At 38.4% G+C, this 22,047-nt stretch overlaps 1 protein-coding gene across 1 annotated transcript in view; it reads right to left on the bottom strand.

The window, feature by feature from the left end:
• Positions 1 to 1,107: 1,107 nt before the first annotated feature.
• Positions 1,108 to 22,047, bottom strand: part of LOC136878928 (very long-chain specific acyl-CoA dehydrogenase, mitochondrial) — a 147,710-nt gene continuing 126,770 nt past the window's right edge. The window contains exon 11 of the mRNA XM_067152546.2: positions 1,108 to 1,389. Coding sequence (XP_067008647.2) covers positions 1,252 to 1,389 — 138 coding nt within the window. The 3' untranslated portion in view covers positions 1,108 to 1,251. The remainder of the gene's footprint in view (positions 1,390 to 22,047) is intronic.

Raw genomic sequence — 22,047 nt, 5'->3', positions numbered from 1 at the left:
GTAGACACACGTAAGGCTGCTATGAAACCATTTTGTTTCTGCTACCCAGCTTTATCAGGACTGGCTTCAACACTCGCGATCTTGGTTCAGTCTTTATGTGGGAAGTGTAGGATAAGAAAAAGTTTGATAAACACAGGAAAATGAAAGAGAACAAAATAACAAATACAGGTGGCAAGAACACAGGACAAACACAGAAGGAGGAAAGGCAGCAAACAGGTCAATATGCAGTAATTAATGGCTACAAACAAACAAGTGACAAACCAAGTCAGGTAGTGAGACAGGAACACACTATAGGATAAAAGCAATGACCTTAGAGAAAAGACGATAAGGACAAACATGAAAACACAAGAGCTATATTGCAAATAGTGGACAAATAGGTTGACAAGATGAGGAACTCACATTTTATAAAAACAATACTATATTTTTTAACAATAGTCTGTGCACATTTACAGGGGAAATAAATACAACAGAGTATACAAAAATTGTATTGATTTTAATGGTTCCCTGTGCTTCATGGCTGTACAACTTTATATTCTCCAGGGAAATATTTATAACTGCTTTTCAAGTTATGTAAACACTATACAATATTAATCTGATAGCAATAAAACCAGCTTTTGGATCGTTAGGCTATATGCATTTGCAGAGTTTCTCCCAGACATCGGCTGGATTGGCACACTCTATGATGAGCCCAAATGGCATGTTTGGGCAAAACTCTGCAAATGCACTCAGCTTAACAACCCAAAAGCTGAGTCTGTCGCTGTGAGATTTTGATCTGTGGCCATGAAAGCCTTTTCTTTGGAACTGTACAATGTTGCTTCTAAATTGCTGAGCAAGACAATATATTAAATTACTTAATCAGAGCAATCTTTCAAATCTTACACATTAAATATATAAAAATAAAGGGCTTTCTGGTAACTCTGTGCACATTACTAATATAGATTCAAAGTAAGATTATCCAAAATACACAAATCATTGACCCAGATAACCACAAAAATGTTAAAATACCAAGATAAAACTGTTGCTTAAAAAAGATAAAAAACAATGTACAAACCATAAAATGAGTGGCTGGTAATAATTGTGGAGTTCCCTATGACTTGCATAGACCAAATATATCGTGCCATGAAAACAACGGAATCTCTAAAGTTTCAATCAAAAAATCAGAACTCGGTCTCAGGGTGAAAAATCAGAACTCGGTCTTAGGGTGTAGCAAAACCAAGTCCTTCAGGTGATAAGTCCAGCTTTATCACCACTTCATAAGTTAAGAGGGTTCTTCTGCAGGACACCTCCAGCTTCACACAAGTTCTTCGCAATGTTGCTCATCATTGTGAAGTTGTTGAGGGTGTTACTATCCCTAATGGAGGCTAAATTCTGAGCAACCCGCTCCGATGCCTGCAACACAATATCATAAGGTAAATTAAAAACAGAACTTCCATATCAATTAAATTATAATTTTTCCTGAACACTTCAAATTTTTGCATCATACTTCATTTTTATCTTAGACTTAAGTATGAAAGTCAAAAGTAGGTTCAGTTCAATTTCATTTCAGGCCAGTTTCATCAAGCACTGTCAAAAATCCTTTAATGGAGTATATAACACCTTGTTAATATTTTAATGTGGTGTTATGGAAATCGTATCTCAAAGAACACTAGAACAAGCTAAGGTTAAGAGGTTAATGTTAACGATTAAGTCAGCAGTGTACAGCATTATTTTGCTATTTTGAACAGTCATCATCATCATCATCATCATCATCATTTCCCTTTATCCAGCTGTAGCCGGGTAGGGGCAAATATGGTTCCTCTCCACTTTCTTCGGTCTTTCCACCACTCCTCCTCCAACACTTAGCTTTACTAAGCATTGTAAAATCTTGAGTCAATACGGACAAAAAATGAAGTTTTTAATACTGTGTCCCAGTCCAGGTTTCTTTCTATAATGCTGCGTTGGATGGTATCCTTCCATCTCAATCGTGGTCGTCCACGGCCTCTCCTTCCTTGGATTTGCATTTCCATCACCTTTTTTGGCATTCTTTCGTCGCTCATTCGCTTTATGTGCCCAAACCATCTTAGTCGGCTCTTCTCTATTCTATCATTCATTTTTTCCACTCCAATTTCTTCCCGGATTTTCTCATTCCTTATTTTGTCTCTTCTACTCTTCTGTATCATACTCCTCACGAATTTCATTTCGGCTGCTGTATTCGACTCTCATCCTTCTTTGTCATTGTCCAATTTTCTGCTCCGTAAGTTGTTATGGGTACGTAATACATCTTGTATATAGTATCCTTTGCTTCCATTGGCACATCTTTGTCCCATAACATATTTCTTACACTATGATAGAAACAACTTCCAGCTTGAATCCTTTTACTAATCTCAGCATCCAGTCAAGCATTCTCCATTAATTCACTCCCCAAGTATTTAAACGTTTCCACTACTTCCAGGGGCTTGTCTGTAAGTCTAATCTGACCTTTCCCTTCTTTCTCCCCTCTAGTCATAACAAGAGTTTTACTCTTTTCTACACTTATTTTCAATCCACATTCTTCAATCTTCCCATTCACCACATTCAACTGTTCTTGAACCTTCCTGTCGTCTTCTCCCCAAATCACAATATCATCTGCAAATAACATCATGTTCATTTCTCTCCCTCCATATGCTGCTTTTGCTGTTCTCATGATGTCATCCATCACTATTGTAAACAGGATTGGTGATAAAACACTTACCTGTTTCAGCCCACTAGTTATTTTGAACCAGCTTGTCCTGCCAACTTGTGTTTTGAACAGTGCCGGGCATAATATTATTCATTTGTCACCTTTCACCAGTGGTCTTTCGCATGGAATAAGAGATCCCATTTGAAAGTGAACTTGCTTGGTGGTAGAATGAGACAGTAAAGTGCACTACGCACAGAAGAAAATTACGATGGAAGATGATGGGGAAAAATCTTCGGAGCAGTTATTTTACTTCACTGGACAAAATGATTGTCAATTTACTTTCTAAATGTGGGAGCATTATAAAATGTAAAAAGACAGGTGGTATATCCCTAAAGAGAAAAGGCATGGAATGAGGTAGCAAATTAATTCAATACCACTTTAATGTGACCACACAGTCAATAAAACAAATAAAATACCTGTATGACAAGCTTAAAAGAAGCGCAAAAAAAATTATAATACCAATATAAATGGTCTGTTATTGGACATTATAAATTTTCCAGCTAACTCATTCCTGGTTGCCAGCACACCAACCAAGACGCATGGCTAGTGCATACCGTGGAGGTCACTGCGTAGGCTACTTGGAGCCACCTGCAGTGCCAATACACTTGAGACTTTGTCTCATTACCAAAAATTGATGCCTGCTTGGCCATCAGATGATGTAGATGTTGATTCCCATAGGGAATCTGAAATATTTGTCCCGAATGAGTAAATTTACAATACCAATATAAATGGTCCATTATTGGATATTATAAATTTTCCAGCTAACTCATTCCTGGTTGCCAGCGTTTTGCCCCCGTGTGCTAGGCTGGGCTCATCAGTTGGTACCTAGCACACCTACCAAGACGCATGGCTAGTGCATACCGTGGAGGCCACTGCATAGTCTACTTGGAGCCACCGGGAAAAAAAGATTATTCGAAGGACAAGTCGGGAGAGGTGCTTATTCCAGCATCTACCTTTGAAGATTATTGCATTAATCGGTGATCAAGTTGAGCCTCTTCGTAACAGCAACGGCTGATGCAGAATATTAGGGCAAGCCACCATAATTTCTTTAGCACGAGGTATTAATGTCTCGAGGAAAGATAGCTGCTATACATTGCTTATTGTTGTTTCTTACATATTAATAAGTTAACCCTTTCTAACCCAAGGATTGAAGAACTTTGTTTTTGGATAACTTATTACTATATTCTTAACAAGCACTGCCTAACTAAGGTATGTACTACATTTCAAAATTTTGGGTTGAACCCAAATTGCTTTTTTGGGTGTAGGACTTCAAAGTCTCATCGGGCATCTAGATGCAGGTTTCTGGGTGTGAACTTATTTAAAATAATCATCTCACAATAGACACAATTACAGTACTCTTTTAATAAAAAGGACACAGGAGTACTATTAAATCAACATTTTAATGAAAGGGACACTTGAGTACTATTACATCAACAATTTGTACGACTAAACATAATGACGCACACAAATAATGTGGTTTATGAGAGAAAAACGTTCTTATATGAACATCTTCCCTGTCCTTGCATCTGATCTCCGACTAGCATTTCATGGTATTCCACGAAGCAGTTCTTCTTCTCACTGAGACACAGGAATACATTACAGTGTGAACATTTGGAATGGGGTCTCGATTCAACTTTTTGGGAGCTGCAAACTTCACATCGTCACCTACCAGGTATGAACTTTGGGTAGTGAATGCCTGTATTGCCCGTGCGGACATCGCGTGGAACAGAGAAGGCTGTTTTCCTTTGTTTTATATCTGATTTGCATATCACTGCCTCTCCAGAATTTCTTTTCTGTCCACGTGATACAGCCTTCCTTGTCAGCAACCCTTGCGCAACAGAGCGTCTGAACTCTAGCATGGTAATTTTGTCAATGAGGTCATTATACAACACATAGGCATTGACAAATGTAATATCCAGAACACCTCAAAATATCTTATGCCACCATTTCCTAGACTTTTGGTCCAATGGATACAAGGCACGAAGATGATCTGCAAGGTCAACACCTCCCATAAAATGGTTATAGTCTGACAATCTCTGGACACATTTTGGTTGTTTTCGAGCCATCTTTCATTGTTCTTTGCACAGTGGTGGTTTCAGCTCCATGATAATTTGAGATGAAGTGGACAGCTCTATCACCATTCCATTTATAAACTCCTATAACCAAATTGAGAAGTGATAATCACAATCCCCATGAGCCATCTTCTTGTCATCCACCAAGTTGTCTGGTAACCCACGTCTAGTATGGCGAATCGTCCCACAGGCAAAAGTTTCTTCTGACTTCAGTTTTTCCATTAACTTTAAGCTGGAGAAAACATTACATGTAATTAATCTCATATTAATCTCATATTTTATTTTAAAGAATTTTAATAAGGAGAAAAAATTGTCGAAAAATACAATCCTTCCCTGTCCCCAAAATTGCCTTGTTAACTGCAAAACACATTCTCCCAAACTGTATTCTGCAAATTTTGCATTTTGTTCCCCCTTGCCTTGATAAACTATGAATGAAAGAATATATCCCTTTTGGTCAATTACAGTCCACAGCTTGTAACCGCATTTCACTGGCTTCATAGGATTATACTGTTTTAGCGAGCTTCTGCCTTTGAATAGTATAATAGATTCATCGACACCTTCCCGCGTACCATTGTAAACCTCCTTATATCTGACATTTAGGCTGTTGATCATTGGTCTTAGTTTGTACAGTTTATCCCATTTGTTTTGTGGGACTGCATTGTTGTTATTCATGTGCAAAAAGCGCAAAATACCTTCAACTCTATTTCTAGACAGTCTCAGCTACCACTTTTACACCCAAATCTGCACTTGTAGCCCAATATTGCTTCCATGACGGTAAACAGTTGTAACCCATCAGAAAGTTTATTCCTATAAAAGAAAGTAATTCATCTTCTTGTAGGTTTAGAATCTTGCTATTCTGAGAAGCACACAGGCCTGATTGATAAGTTATATCTCTGATGATAGGTTTTACCAATGTCAGAAAGATATCTGTTGGTGTCCGACAATCTGACAGTAAATCATGGACAGCACCTGCAAAAGCAGAAATGCAGTAAATCATTACCAACTCTAATTTACAATCACTGACAGTTATGCAACTCATTACAGGGTAGTGATGCTAAACACTCATGAATTCTTAACTTCTGGTTGTTTGAATGGTTACGTTTTTGCAGCACTCCTTTTCTTCCAGCGGCGATCAGTTTCCGGAAATCTCTTTGCGGCATTTCTCTCAGGACCTTCTGCAGACGAACTGAATACAGAACTGGCATCATTTTTCCTTGTAGGGTTTTCAGCAAATTGACTCTCAGCATTTACAGAACCTCACAGAACTTCACTTGTACCATCATTTACAAAAGCAGATGTAAACACAGAATCAAAATTATTATGTGAAGCATTACTAGTATTCAAAACACTCAATACTGTTATTATCATCATCATCATCATCATCATTGCAATCTATATCAGAGTTTTGAGGGTTATCAGGCAAGTCTTTGAGTAATAAGTCACTTATATCAGCATCCGATATCACTTTTGACTTGATTACGCAAAAAGGATACCCTTATACAGGGTATGTCACTTGGCCACAGATGCCCGACGGTACTTTTCAGTCCCAAGTAGATTTTTACACTTCACTCTCATTACTTTCCAAGTCCAAGCCAACTCATCTCCGTACAGGCCATGAAGTCCCTTGGAGGGGTGGAAGGTAAAGGCTTCCACTATCCGAAACCTCGGCATTTGATGGAGTAGAGTGGTTAGCTCTATGCCCGGTAAAAATAGAACTGGGACTTAAAAGCCCTGCCAGCCAAGAAAGGGTTTGGAATATTTGCTTATTAAAATATAAATTCAAAGGAAGGGAGATCATAATCACATGGAGCCTTCACCTTGTATAACACGGTAGGCCTAATTTCTAATATGATTGTATTGCTGTAGTTAGTTATTAATGATCTGTCCAGTTAATAAATTCAGCATAAAAACCTCTGAATGGTAATATGAAAGAGATACCTTGCATAGTAATGAAAGCATCATTTCGTATTACGTATGTTATTGTTGCCATTCGTGACATTGGTGAAGAGGGACGAATAAAAACTGTTTTACTCGTAGGAATAAGTTATGGAAGTGTTCAAACCATTATCCGAGATGAACTCCATTTCAGAAATTTGCCTGCCAGGTGGGTACCTCATCTCCTCAACCAGGAACAAAAGACTTTACGCCAGGAAGTTTGTCAGAGACTCCTGCGTCGCTATGAGAAGGAAGGAGAGGATTTTTTGCATCGTATTGTGACTTGTGATGAAACTTGGGTGCACCATTACACCCCAGAGTCAAAGCAAGTAAGCATGCAGTGGCAGCAAAGAGATGAAGCAGGTCCGGTCAAGACCAAAACACACCCATCTGCTGGAAAGGTACTTGCAACTGTTTTCTGGGACACCGCAGGTGTTTTGCTGGTGGGTTTCCTTCACGAACAAAGGACAATTAATGCAACCTATTACTATTGCCTTTTGGATGAAGCAAAAGCTGTGTATCGCAACAATCAACGCCGGCAACCGATCCGAAACATCATTCTTCTCCATGACAACGCAAGACCATATACTACCGCTTTAACAGGGGAAAATCTGAAGGAAATTCACTGGACACCTCTGGAACACCCTCCACACAGTCCACATTTATCGCCCTCTGACTACCATTTGTTTGGACCACTCAAACAAGACCTGGGAGGACATCAGTTCAATGATGATGTTGATGCAAGTGTAGACGAGTTTGTGCACAACTGGCTCCGCATACGTCCCTCTTCTTTCTATTAGGAAAGCATCAAATTAAATGGGCATGAGAATCTTGCCAAGGGGTGTACGGTCCTTACGGAGCAGGTACAGAGAGAGGTAGATGCCGAGCGAAATAATGGATAGATTTTAAAACTTAATATATTCAGCTTGAGAATTTGATTAAGTTCCCTATTATATCTGACTCGTAGCATTCAATCAAATTAAAATATTCTTTGAACAAATTAATGTCACCTGGCTAATTGAAATACAATCAATTTTTATGATTGTCTATATTTTAACATGAATGATTATCTTTCAGTGAAAATCAATAAGTTCTATCCTGTTAAAGTTCATAAAGTTCTTCAAGTATTTGTTTAAATGACAAAAAAAATGAAATTCAAAATAGCATCTTTTCACTTGAAAAATGAATTTCCCTAGAGTCTTTTTAATATTTTAACAATTCAAAATATCGTAAATTTTATCTTCTTCTAATGTTCTGTGCTATAGTCTATTTTAGAATTGTCATTCAACACTTATAAAATGTAATGTGAATTCCAATGAGCGAAATAGTTCGTTGAATTATGAATGAAATCATTTATTCTGAAATTCAACTTGTAATAAAGTTAGTCTGTTCAAATTTTCAAGTTTGTTTTGAGAGGCACTCATATCACCTGAATTATCTGGATATAAGGACTGGAAATGTACAGAAATGCAGTTCAATGAACAGCATATGAAGTCCTTGGCAGCTGGTGTTGTCAGGCCATCCCCATGGTACCACGTTTGATTCCCACATAGTAACTACGTTCCAAATTCAGTGTCGAACCACGTTCCATCTCCTGCGTAGTAACCACGTTTAAATTCCATGAAGTCACCACATTCCAACTCCCACGTAGTCGAAATGATAGCAGGTTTATATGACCAAATAGGCACCCGGCCAGGGTTTCAACGTGTCACTTATGAACTTTATAAACACGAGAAAGTTCAACTTGTGAGTGGCCTATGCTTGTATCATAAAATTGGCACTGTATTTTACAAGGTGCATTTTCTCTGTTTAATCATTGGTAGAAAATTGTTATTGCTCATTAGATTGGATTCACTGTTCATGTTGAAGCACAGTTATAACATATTTACACACGAAAATCAAAGTCTTATTCGCCATAACAAGATACTTAATTGGCAGATATTTACAAGTTCCTATGACGGCAATGTTATACGATATCAAATACTGTTCACTTGTGATGAAGGTTTAGCCTTATTAAAACTTCAACCAATATTTATTACACACGTATTTAAGGTAATATCATGAAATAGATTAGTTTGACAGATTAAATGTTCAATTATTTCACTTGAAAATTGTCTTTATATTCACATGCTTATGTCTCATGAATGTTTAAAGTCAGTTTCATTCAAATATAAATACAAATTTATATCAATTAAATTTGTTCGATTTGCAGTTGAAAATACTAAGTCTGTAAAGTGATTAAATGTCATAAGTCTTTGACAACACTTTGAAATTATTAGTCAGTATCATATCACTCAAAAAGTTCCAAAGTTCCAACATGAGTTACTGTTTTATAAGTCTTGTCGAAAACTTTACCGCAGAGTTTGTACGATGTGATGTCTTGAGTTCGAACCTCGCGGACCCGTTCACATGAGACAGCATGACTACATGACAGCAGCGAGTTGAGAACTGAACTGACCTGACCTAGCAGAACCCCGTTCTTTTAACCAATTTGTCAAGGTCAGCTTCCTCCCCTTGTGGAAAAATTTTCTTTACACCTGAATTACTCTTAAGTCCATGGGCCAATATTAATGAAACTGCAGTAGGTTTGCATTTAAATAACGGCCGTATCTCATTATTTGATATCCCAATGGGCTCCAAAGTAAATTTCATCTAGTATGTTCGTCAATATCAGGTGGGGTTCACATGATAGTTGCATCACCCTCCTGCATGACGTAGCTTGCACGCTGTATGCATGTTCGAGCCTTTTCATTGCGCTCCTTCGCATGCTACAGTCGTCCCTTTGCGTTGACTTGCATTAAATAAAATTATGTTCCAGGCCATACACGGTTCCTGGTACATGTTCCTCCCTCAGTGAATAAAGAAAATTCAAAGGATTTTCATTCCTATGCTTCCCCTTCGATATATTTTTTTCAGGTTGGAGGCATTGTAGATACCTTCCAAAGTACCATCAATTTTTGCTACTTGGTATGCCCCATTTCTAAGAACTGTTACTATGCGATAACAAAGGACAAAATTTAGCATATATCCATTGTTCTGGGTTAGAGATAGCTGGTTTACGGATCAACACTTAATCTCCCTGGTTAAGGGGTTGACGAAATTTTCTGTTATGTTGTTGTCGCTCTCTAATTGTCGCGACACGTCTTGGTCTTATTAATGCATTTTTGGAAATCTTAGTTTCTTGAGAGATGACGATATCAGGTGGTATCTGGAGTACCCTGTTTCATGGCCTATCTAGTGTAATCCCACGATGCAAAATCTTGTTGATTCGCGAGTTGTAGAATTTACAACCTGCTGCATGACGAGGACTTCTATCCACCTCCAATGTCTGTCACTGCAGTAGATTCTACAAAACTTGGCCAGTTCCTTCATTATACGCTCGGGATGCCAAATTGAATAAAGGATATGGCGGATCCCCATATCATCCAGAGCTTGTTGAAATTCTACTGACGTGAACTGTGTTCCATGGTCTGTCAACAAATACTCAAGTTTTCCCATCCCAGGAAAGATGTTCTCCTTGAGTATCCTTAGTATGTTTCCAGCGTTGGCTTTCTGTATTGGCAACAACGTGGTATACTTTCAGAAGACGTCAACAACTACAACAACATGCCTGTTACCCTGGTCGCCTTGGGAAGAGGACCATATAGATCTACTGCCATTATTTCTCTGGGTTTCTTCAGAATTACAGGCCTTGGAAATTCTCTTAACAGATAATTGCTTCGTTTGATGCACTGGCACAAATCACAGGATCGTAAGATTCGGCGCACATTTTTTCTTAAATATTCCCACGTGAATTTCTCTTTAATCACATTAACAACTTTATCAGTATCGGCATGACCGAAAATAGAATGACAATGCCAAACAATAATGTTTCTGATTTTTGATAGCACATAAATGCGGCACTTGGTTTTAGCCATATCTATGTATTTCAGGAGTGATCCATTCCTGTAGCAATATGTTTGAGACGTGTGATGAATTCGTGGGTAATCATCACCAGTAATTGGAATTGATCTTTCAAAAAACCTGATTAGCTCCCTGCTCTTTCCGTCTCTGCGTTGCATGTGAGGTAGGTAACACAATTTACGTAAAAATTCTTCATCAGCATCATTGATGATTTCTATTGGGTGGGCTAATATTGCATCAGTTGGATTACGACTAAGTGCGTCAGCCAATATGTTCTTGCGACCTGGTTTAAGTATAACCTTTAAATCAAATTGTTAGATGAAAAGAGCCCATCTGGTCACTCTTTCATTTGTCATGTCAGATGATAAATTGAAGGTTAAGGCCTTACGGTCAGTGAAAATCGTGATAGGGTAGTCATAAATAACCTTCTTCCAAATTGTAAAGAGTAAATTATGGCTAATGCTTCCAGTTCTCTGATGGTATAAGACCTCTCATGCGGTCGTAGCTTCCTACTCATAAATGAAATAAATAATCTGCTATCGGGATCCTCAGGGTTGATTTGGTTATAACACCGCACTTATACCAATGGAACTAGCATCACATTCTATCAAGAATGGCCAGAAAGAATTAGGATATGCTAATTTAACATAGTTATTAAGCATGTCCTTGGTACTGGACCCTTTCATGTTCCTCTGTCCATTTCGATCTATTATTCTTCATTAATAATTGTTGAAGAGGAGCTGTTTCAGTGTACTTTGGGACAATGCTGTAAAAAGAATTGGCATAGGCCCAAGAACTGCCTCACATGCTTAATCCTCTGAGGTCTAGGAAAATCTACGATGCATTGTATCTTGGCAGGATTAGGTTGGATCCCTTCGCCATTAATGACATGGCCCAAAAATAGCACAGAAGTTTGGAATAATTGACTCTTCTTAGCGTTTATTTTGAAGTTCTTATCAGCAAGTTCTCGTAATACCAAGTGTACGTCTTTAATATGTTGGTCCAAAGTGTTAGAAGCTATCAATATGTCGTTGACATAAATAGTTGTAATGGCTTTGACCTCTTTCGAAAGCTGTTTTTCCAAGGCTCAGATCAACACAGCTCCCGAGTTCTTAATTCCGAATGGGAGGCAATTAAAAACATAGGTTACATTTTCGAACATGAAATCAGTAAACAACCTGCTTTCCGAATCTAAGTGAATGTGATAGTAGGGCAAAGTACCATCAAGATAACTAAAAAAGTTTTTGCCATGAAATCACCTGATAATATCTTTCAACAGAGGAGGACAGCCATACTCCAGGATCAAGCTCTCGTTGAGTGCACGCACATCTAGACACATTCTAATGTTTCCAGGATCAAGCTCTCGTTGAGTGCACGCACATCTAGACACATTCTAATGTTACCATCAGGTTTACAAACAATGCCAATGGATTGATATAAGGAGTGAGGCAATGTGAAATAATGCCATCTTTGTTCATTTGGTGTATGAGGACTATATTAATATGACAATAAGGAGCTAAGGAACAATACGATATATCACTAAGTAACATCCAAAATTCTACTGCAGTCACTTAGAACACAGTCATGATTAACCAGAAATGGTAGATATTAATGAAAATTATTAACATGAAAAAAATCTGCAAGGCAGAAACTTAGTCCTCATTTCTACTTGTGCTGAATGCAGCGAGTACATCCTTCTTCGTTTTGCCTCATGACTGAGGCGTCGTCACTATCATAAAATTCAGCTATGTAGCCGATGAACCATACTCCGCCATTCTTCCCTATCTAAAGCTTTCAATGTGGATACTCTGTAGGGGGCCATTCACCATACTTTACTAGCGCACTCCAAAGATATTGTTTTTTTTTTGTACCCATAGACAAATACGAGGTTTTCCTTTTCTTTTTTGGGTCACACAGGTAACAAGTTTTCCTTTTTTGCAACTTTTCATTTGAGGGTTGTGGTTTTTCTGCCGGTCCCATGGTGTACGGGTAGTGTGCCTACCTCTTTTCCGGAGGCTCCAGTTCGATTCTCAGCCAGGTCAGGGATTTTTACCTGGACCTGAGGGCTGGTTCGAGGTCCACTCAGCCTACGTGATTAGAATTGAGGAGCTATCCGACGGTGAGATAGCGGCCCCGATCTAGAAAGCCAAGAATAACGGCCGCGAGGATTCATCGTGCTGACCATATGACACCTCACAATCTGCAGGCCTTCGGGCTGAGCAGCAGTCGCTTGGCAGGCCGAGGCCCTTCGGTTCTTCTTCTGGCATTCTCATAACTCTGAGGATGCAAGCTCTCAGCTCGAACGTGAGACGAAAATCATTCCTCTTCTTTCCATTTGCGGTTTCACAAGAGAGGAGACGAGATCAAACATGAATTCTAACCTAGTTCTCACAGGATTATCCTTGAAGGCATTGTAAATGACGAAGGCATTGACAGCATTGATATCCAGGACCCTGTAGGGAATGGCCACAGGCCACCACCGTGTGCGCCATCCAGTGCAATAACCACACACTTTTCATCCAAGGCATCTACGCCTCCTTTGTTGCAGTTATAGTACATTCTAATTTCAGACTTATTAGTCTCTGCATTAATTGCACTGTCGTAGTGCACAGAAGATACAAGAATCATAGCTAGCCCCTTCTTTGGGACTTCAATCAATCGATCAATCAATCAATCAATACTGATCTGCATTTAGGGCAGTCGCCCAGGTGGCAGATTCCCTATCTGTTGCTTTCCTAGCCGTTTCCGAAATGATTTCAAAGAAATTGGAAATTTATTGAACATCTCCCTTGGCAAGTTATTCCAATCCCTAACTCCCCTTCCTATAAATGAATATTTGCCCCAGTTTGTCCTCTTGAATTCCAACTTTATCTTCATATCGTGATCTTTCCTACTTTTATAAACGCCATTCAAACTTATTCGTCTACTAATGTCACTCCACGCCATCTCTCCGCTGACAGCTCGGAACATACCACTTAGTCGAGCAGCTCTTCTTCTTTCTCTCAATTCTTCCCAACCCAAACATTGCAACATTTTTGTAACGCTACTCTTTTGTCGGAAATCACCCAGAACAAATCAAGCTGCTTTTCTTTGGATTTTTTCCAGTTCTTCAATCAGGTAATCCTGGTGAGGGTCCCGTACACTGGAACCATATTCTAGTTGGGGTCTTACCAGAGACTTATATGCCCTCTCCTTTACATCCTTACTACAACCCCTAAACACCCTCATAACCATGTGCAGAGATCGGTACCCTTTATTTACAATCCCATTTATGTGATTACCCCAATGAAGATCTTTCCTTATATTAACACCTAGATACTTACAATGATCCCCAAAAGAAACTTTCACCCCGTCAACGCAGTAATTAAAACTGAGAGGACTTTTCCTATTTGTGAAACTCACAACCTGACTTTTAGCCCCGTTTATCAACATACCATTGCCTGCTGTCCATCTCACAACATTTTCGAGGTCACGTTGCAGTTGCTCACAATCTTGTAACTTATTTATCACTCTATAGAGAATAACATCATCCGCAAAAAGCCTTACCTCCGATTCCACTCCTTTACTCATATCATTTATATATATAAGAAAACATAAAGGTCCGATAACACTGCCCTGAGGAACTCCCCTCTCAACTATTACAGGGTCAGACAAAGCTTCACCTACTCTAACTCTCTGAGATCTATTTTCTAGAAATATAGCAACCCAGTCAGTCACTCTTTTGTCCAGTCCAATTGCACTCATTTTTGCCAGTAGTCTCCCATGATCCACCCTATCAAATGCTTTAGACATGTCAATCGCGATACAGTCCATTTGACCTCCAGAATCCAAGATATCTGCTATATCTTGCTGGAATCATACAAGTTGAACTTCAGTGGAATAACCTTTCCTAAAACCGAATTGCCTTCTATCGAACCAGTTATTAATTTCACAAACATGTCTAATATAATCAGAAAGAATGCCTTCCCAAAGCTTACATACAATGCATGTCAAACTTACTGGCCTGTAATTTTCAGCTTTATGTCTATCACCCTTTCCTTTATACACAAGGGCAACTATAGCAACTCTCCATTCATCTGGTATAGCTCCTCCGACCAAACAATAATCAAATAAGTACTTCAGATATGGTATTATATCCCAACCCCTTGTCTTTAGTATATCCCCAGAAATCTGATCAATTCCAGTCGCTTTTCTAGTTTTTAACTTTTGTATCTTATTGTAAATGTCATTGTTATCATATGTAAATTTTATTACTTCTTTGGCCTTAGTCTCCTCCTCTATCTCGACATTATCCTTGTAACCAACAATCTTTACATACTGCTGACTGAATACTTCTGCCTTTTGAAGATCCTCACATACACACTCCCCTTGTTCATTAATTATTCCTGGAATGTCCTTCTTGGAACCTGTTTCTGCCTTAAAATACCTATACATACCCTTCCATTTTTCACTAAAATTTGTATGACTGCCAATTATGCTTGCCATCATGTTATCCTTAGCTGCCTTCTTTGCTAGATTCAATTTTCTAGTAAGTTCCTTCAATTTCTCCTTACTTCCACAGCCATTTCTAACTATTTCTTTCCAGTCTGCACCTCCTTCTTAGTCTCTTTATTTCTCTATTATAATAAGGTGGGTCTTTACCATTCCTTACCACCCTTAAAGGTACAAACCTGTTTCCGCATTCCTCAACAATTTCTTTAAACCCATCCCAGAGTCTGTTTACATTTTTATTTACCGTTTTCCACCGATCATAGTTACTTTTTAGAAACTGCCTCATACCTGCTTTATCAGCCATATGGTACTGCCTAACAGTCCTACTTTTAAGACCTTCCTTTCTATCGCATTTATTTTTAACTACCACAAAAACAGCTTCATGATCACTAATACCATCTATTACTTCAGTTTCCCTATAGAGCTCATCTGGTTTTATCAGCACCACATCCAGGATACTTTTCCCTCTGGTTGGTTCCATCACTTTCTGAATCAGCTGTCCTTCCCATATTAACTTATTTGCCATTTGTTGGTCATGCTTCCTGTCATTCGCATTTCCTTCCCAATTTACATCTGGCAAATTCAGATCTCCCGCTACAATCAAATTTCTTTCCATGTCGTTTCCCACATAGCTGACTATCCTATCAAATAATATCGAATCCGCATCAGTGCTACCCTTTCCCGATCTGTACAATCCAAATATATCAAGTTGCCTATTATCTTTAGAAATGAGCCTTACACCTAGAATTTCATGTGTCTCATCTTTAACTTTTTCGTAGCTTACAAATTCTTCTTTCACCAGAATGAAAACTCCCCCTCCCACCTTTCCTATCCTATCCTATCTCTACGATACACACTCCAGTGCCGTGAGAAAATTTCTGCATCCATTATATCATTTCTCAGCCATGATTCAACTCCTATTACAATATCTGGTAAATATATATCTATTAAATTACTTAATTCTATCCCTTTCTTTACAATACTTCTACAGTTCAACACTAACAATTTTATGTCATCCCTACTTGATTTCCAGTTCCCTGTTCCCTTATCACCGCTCTCTAGGCCATCCCGTTTCCCTGAATGTACCTCCCTATTACCCTTCCAAACAAATTTCCTAACTTATACGTACCACTGCGGTTTAAATGAAGGCCATCCGAGCGCAGATCCCTATCTCCTACCCACCCATTAGGATCTAGAAATTTCACTCCCAGTTTCCCACATACCCACTCCATAGTCTCATTTAAATACCCAATCACCCTCCAGTCAGTATCCCTCCTACACAGTATTCCACTAATAACAATCTCCGCTTTCTTAAACTTCACCCGTGCTGCATTTACCAGATCCCACACATCTCCAACTATGTTGGTACTTATATCAGCTTGCCTTACGTTGTTGGTACCAACGTGAAACACTACCACCTTCTCCTTCCCCTCCTCCCTCTCTTCTACTTTCCTCAACATCTGCCTCAACCTAATTCCTGGATAACATTCTACCCTGGTTCCCTTTCCTCCACACACTTTCCCCACGTGTCTAACGATGGAATCCCCCATGACCAGAGCCTCAACCCTCCCCACCTCATCTGATCCCCTCCTCACCTGGTCAGCCCTATCTTCTCTCACTGCTGCAGAAGCTACTTCCTCCTCCCTTTTCTCCTTCCCATGACCCTGTTCCACCTGTCTTTTCCTATCCTCTACTCTACATTTCCTTTTCCTACCTTTTTCCTTCCTCCTACTTCCACGCATCTCAGCAAAAGTTCCCTGTCCCTCATCTTCCCTCTGTTCTACCTGGAGTGACTCGTACCGATTTCGCACAGACACCTGTCCTGAATTCTGATCCTGAATAGAGCCCTTGGCCTGCAATCTCCTTCCCCTTATAACATTAGACCACCTGTCTTCTACAACTCCTCCCTTTCCTTCCCCTCCCTCTTGTACACCTACTGTAACCTGTACATTGTTTGAGGGAGTCCTATCTTCCTTCCTGTCTTCTGTGAGAATCCTAATTATCTCCCTCAAACTTTCCAACTCCTCCCTCATACCCCTCAATACCTCACCACACCCACAATAAGTACACTCGCGCTCCTTAGCCATTCTTTACAGGGGAAAAATTTTAAATTAAAAAATAAAGTAACTTATTTGCAAAAAAATAAATGAATGGAGGGATATATTGTCTGGGATAGTACACAACAATAAGGTAATTAATATACGACTACACTACAATACTACTTAGTCGTGCTCTATTTTTTTTTTTTTCCTACAACCCCTAACAGGATAAAAACTGATGTTAATTACTGAATATGGAAAGTAATACACAAGAACTACACAATTCCAAACTGCAATTAAGCCTATCCTAATTTCAACAATATTTTAGTAAGAGTTTCTACGGATACCTCTACTACACCAGTACTACACAAATATTTTACAATAATAAAATAAGCACACTAAATTCTAATAGGATATTACTCGTATACTACTGTACAGTACACTACAGTAATTTTTAAACTACTTTCAGACGTATCCTAGTTACGATACCGGTATCGTACCGTATGTCACTACTAAGCACAACAGAAATGAAATTTGCAAGAACTACTGTACTCAAAGATTACCAACGAAGCTAAATGCTTAGACAAATTATTATTAGTAGTAGGGTCTAATAGATACACACGAAAGATAACACACGAATATAGCAGGCAAGATACGGCACTATCTAAATGTACTGTATCTATACTACAATGTATCTACACTACACTATACTGCGTTTGGTTAAATGCTTAAGTATCAAAAGGATTGCCATACATGAAGAAAAACACAAATATAACTGGCAAGATACTATCTAATATATTATACCTTATCTTCACTACAATTCTATTGAAATGTGGTTATGTGATTATTACAGCTGGTGGATTACTATTATTTTCCCTACTCCACGGGACGGAGAAAAAAAAAAAAAAGTGTCCTTAATTAGGCCTACTGAAAAATACGAGGTTGTCTACAATAATTTCTGAAATATTTCTGTCAAAACTACTACTACTACTCCTCCTCCTCCTCCTCCTCCTCCTCCTCCTCCTCCTCCTCCTCCTCCTCCAGGGACTTGAACTGCAATTACTGGGATATATGAACTTTATTATTATTATTAGCTGATACCAAAGTAATGTCTCTGGTAAATCCAAATTGACATGATCCTACTTCTCTCATCTTTGATGGGAAAAATTCCAGTGGAATTTCCCGTTTATTCTTTTTTGAGAGTACTTCGACTCAGTGCTCCCCTATATGGATCTAACAGAAATATTATTGCTGAATTGGATTCTCATCAGCTCATGATTGAACGCTCTGAGATACGGAAGATTTTCACGCTCAATTTATCTGTTGCTTACCATGTAATCTCGAATACCACCCACCACCGAATAAGAGCCGCATCCTTATTTTGAAAGAACGAAATTTAAAAAACAAGTGAAGTCAAAATTATTTACAATCTTTGCTAACAAACATCAAATGATTAGAAAATACAAATAAAAGTAAACAAACATTTCCAGAAAGATATCCAAGATTTCATTCATTCATCATCAGTACCAACTTCAGAACTTTTATCACCATCACCTTCCCACAAAATGTCGTCAACGCTGTCATCCATAGCATTATAGGTGGGCCGACGTAAGGTTGCACATGACAGCTGCGCACAATGTTGGTCACACTGCAATGGCGCACGAAGCGATGTTGCCGCAGTAACAACAGCTGATTGCACGACACGTTGAGTTTTTAAAAACATGGGAGAGATATTTTTAATGTCATCGCGATGATATATAATACAAATGAAATCCGCCGACAAAAATCAAACTTTATACTCACCGTTTATTCATCACACAATATGATACAAGATAAATATACTACGAAGTTTTTATTATTGCGATGTTAGAAGGTACGGAAGAAATCGGCCGACAAGAATCTCACTTTAAATACAACAATAAATGTTAGAATAATTTACACCAGTGCTAACACAAAAGGTTTCAAGTAAAATCTATAAAATTTACGAAAATTCAGAAACCTTATTTTCATACCTGATTCAAGATTAAAGATACCCGTCTCCCTTAGTCTTGAAAATCATAGATTAGGGAGAGGGTATTGTTTATTGTAATCGTTTCATAATTTCATAATTTGTGATACATGCCGTATACAAAATTAGAATGAGTAACTTAAATAACTATTGTGAATAGTGTTAATAATTGTTACATACAATGAATGTTCATATAAAGCAGGTGCATAGAAATTGAACAGAGAAAGAATACTATAAACTGACTGTTGGAGTTCCATTCATATATAGTATTATGGCAGAAAAAAAAAAACCACAACATCTATTTATAGTGATATCTTTCCAGATTGTCAAAGATAACATTGCCTTTGCAGGCTGTTAAGAAAAAAGAGAAAACGGAAATTATTGTTATACAATACATAAAACTATTAGAACTAATGTAACGAGGTAGTTCCATGCTAACCCTTAAGCCTATGTACCTAATGGCTCTAGACTTCAACGGAGTTATATTGTCTAGGTTGCCTTAGGCACAATTCGGTTCCTGGCTGACATGTATCACATCCTTTCCTTCCTTCAATTTCCTGCTCCACCTTCCCCTAATAATGTTAAATAATTTTGCAATTCTATCCGGGTGCATCCATTCTCTGTTCAATAACTTTACAATTGTATACAACTGATTTTCGTTCTCAATTTTCTTTACATCCTCATCGTCTATGAATTTTTCTCGTATTTCCTTTGTCATAGGGCAATCTTTTATAAGGTGTGCCCATCCCATCTCTTCAGAGCATATTAAACATTTATTTTCATCCCTGTTCCTTCTATATGCTTTATTTTTATGTATCCCCATTAACCACCATATTATACCCCTCATTCTCTTTTTTGTTATAAACTCTACATTTATTCTCATTCTCCCATATATATTACAAAATTCTTCTAATGACCTCTTATTTCTACATTGTGTATCAATGTCTTGTTTTTCAATATCCTTAATTCTTAGAATTATTTTTTTACATATTTTCCACTACTCTATACATTCTTTTTCCCAGTAACATCCCATTCCAATCGTTTCTAAAATATTCCGTACCCCATCCACCCGGTATCCTTGGTTCTGATGTTTCATTTGGTGTTGATATGCTATCTGTAAAATTTCGCCCCCTTCTCGCAACTTCATTCTCAATCAATACTTTATTATCCTTTTAATAATGTCCACTCGCAGACTTATATCTTTGCACATCATTCTCACTCCACAATTAGCTGTAGAGCTGGGTAGACCCATAATTATTTTCCCAAATCTACTCGTAATTGTATCAAGTGAGTCAACCCTTTCTTCAACTCCCCAAATTTCTGCTCCATACAACACACTAGATTTGACTACTGCATTAAAACATTTTTATGCACTCTGTAGTCTGTATTGGGCATCTTCTTCTCCAGTATGCTAATAGCTGACAGTGCACTCATGCCTTTTAGCTTTGATCTATTTATTTGCTTTGACCACTTTCCGTTTCCACTTAAAATCATACTCAAGTATTCTACTTTATTGACAACTTCTAACCTCGTCTTGCCCATCCACCATTTTTCATTCTTTGATAATTTATGACCTTTTTTACACATCATTACCTTAGTTTTCTGTACATTGATTTTTAAGTTCCATTCTTGACAGTAGTTTACCACCACATTTATACTACCTTGCATACTATTGGGTGTCAAAGTGAGCAGAAGGATGTCTTCAGCAAAAATGAGGCCCGGAATATCCCGGTTCTCAAGACTTGGGTAAACCCCTGCCTCGAAGCCTTTCGATTGAAAGACATCATTTATAAAGAGTAGAAACAGTACTGGTGACAATTTACAACCCTGTTTTAATCCTACATTAGAGAATATTTCTCCAAATACTACGCCCTCCTTAGTTTTTATTGCGCACCTTACTTCTGCATATATATTTTCAACCGCTGTTATCTTCTGGGACACCCCTATCCCTCTCATCTTGGCCACGACCGCCCCTCTGCTCACAGAATCAAATGCTTTCTCCAAATCAATAGTAGTAATATATACTTTTCCTCCTTTCTTTTTTACATACTTATCTATTATTGTTTTCACTACAAAAATATTATCTGTTGTCCTCATCCTTTCTCTAAAACCTGCTTGCAGCCTCTCCAGAATCGATTCCCCCTCTGTCCACTTCATTATCCTTTTTGCTAACACCCCGGTATATATTTTACTTAATGTATCTAGCAACGTTATACCCCTGTAGTTGTTAGGGTTATTTTTATCTCCCTTCTTCTTATAGATTGGGCAGATCACTCCCTCTTGCCAAGATTTTGGGAACTCACCTCCTTCAAATATTTTGTTAAATAGTTTCGCCATACTTTCTAGGATATCCTTATTTTGCGCCAGCTGCTTCCAAAATTCGTTAGTGATACCCGAAATCGCTCCTGATTTGCCTTTCCTGGCTTTCCCTAGTACCTCCCTTATTTCTTCTTTCGATATTTCCTTATCTAATGCCGGCACAGTACACCCTAGCCCTACCGATATACCAATATCGTTTAATCTCGGTCTCCACCTATCTTCGGCCTCTAATAGTTTCTTATAGTGCTCCACCCAGATAGCCTGACTTATTACCGTCTGCCGCGGCAGCTTCCATATTCCACAAATCCCCTTAATTGTACTCCAAACTTTTCTACTATAATTTTGTTTTGCATTGCTATTTAATTCGACAACTCTCTGCTCCTGCCATTCAGACTTAGTTGCATGCAGTAATTCCCTATATTCTCTTCTCAAGTTTCAGAATCCCATCCTATGGTTTTCCCCCCCCATGCTTCCGGAACTCTTTCAGTGCTTTCATCACTTCATACTTTTTATGCCTGCATTCGTTATTGTACCAGCCTTTTCCTATTATATTCTACCCCTCCTTTATCCTCATCTTCTCCC

The sequence above is a fragment of the Anabrus simplex genome, chromosome 8, assembly GCF_040414725.1.
Source record: "Anabrus simplex isolate iqAnaSimp1 chromosome 8, ASM4041472v1, whole genome shotgun sequence".
NCBI classification, from domain to species: domain Eukaryota; kingdom Metazoa; phylum Arthropoda; class Insecta; order Orthoptera; family Tettigoniidae; genus Anabrus; species Anabrus simplex.
Note: the sequence above shows the minus strand (reverse complement) of the source record. Positions and strands in the feature narration are given on the sequence as shown.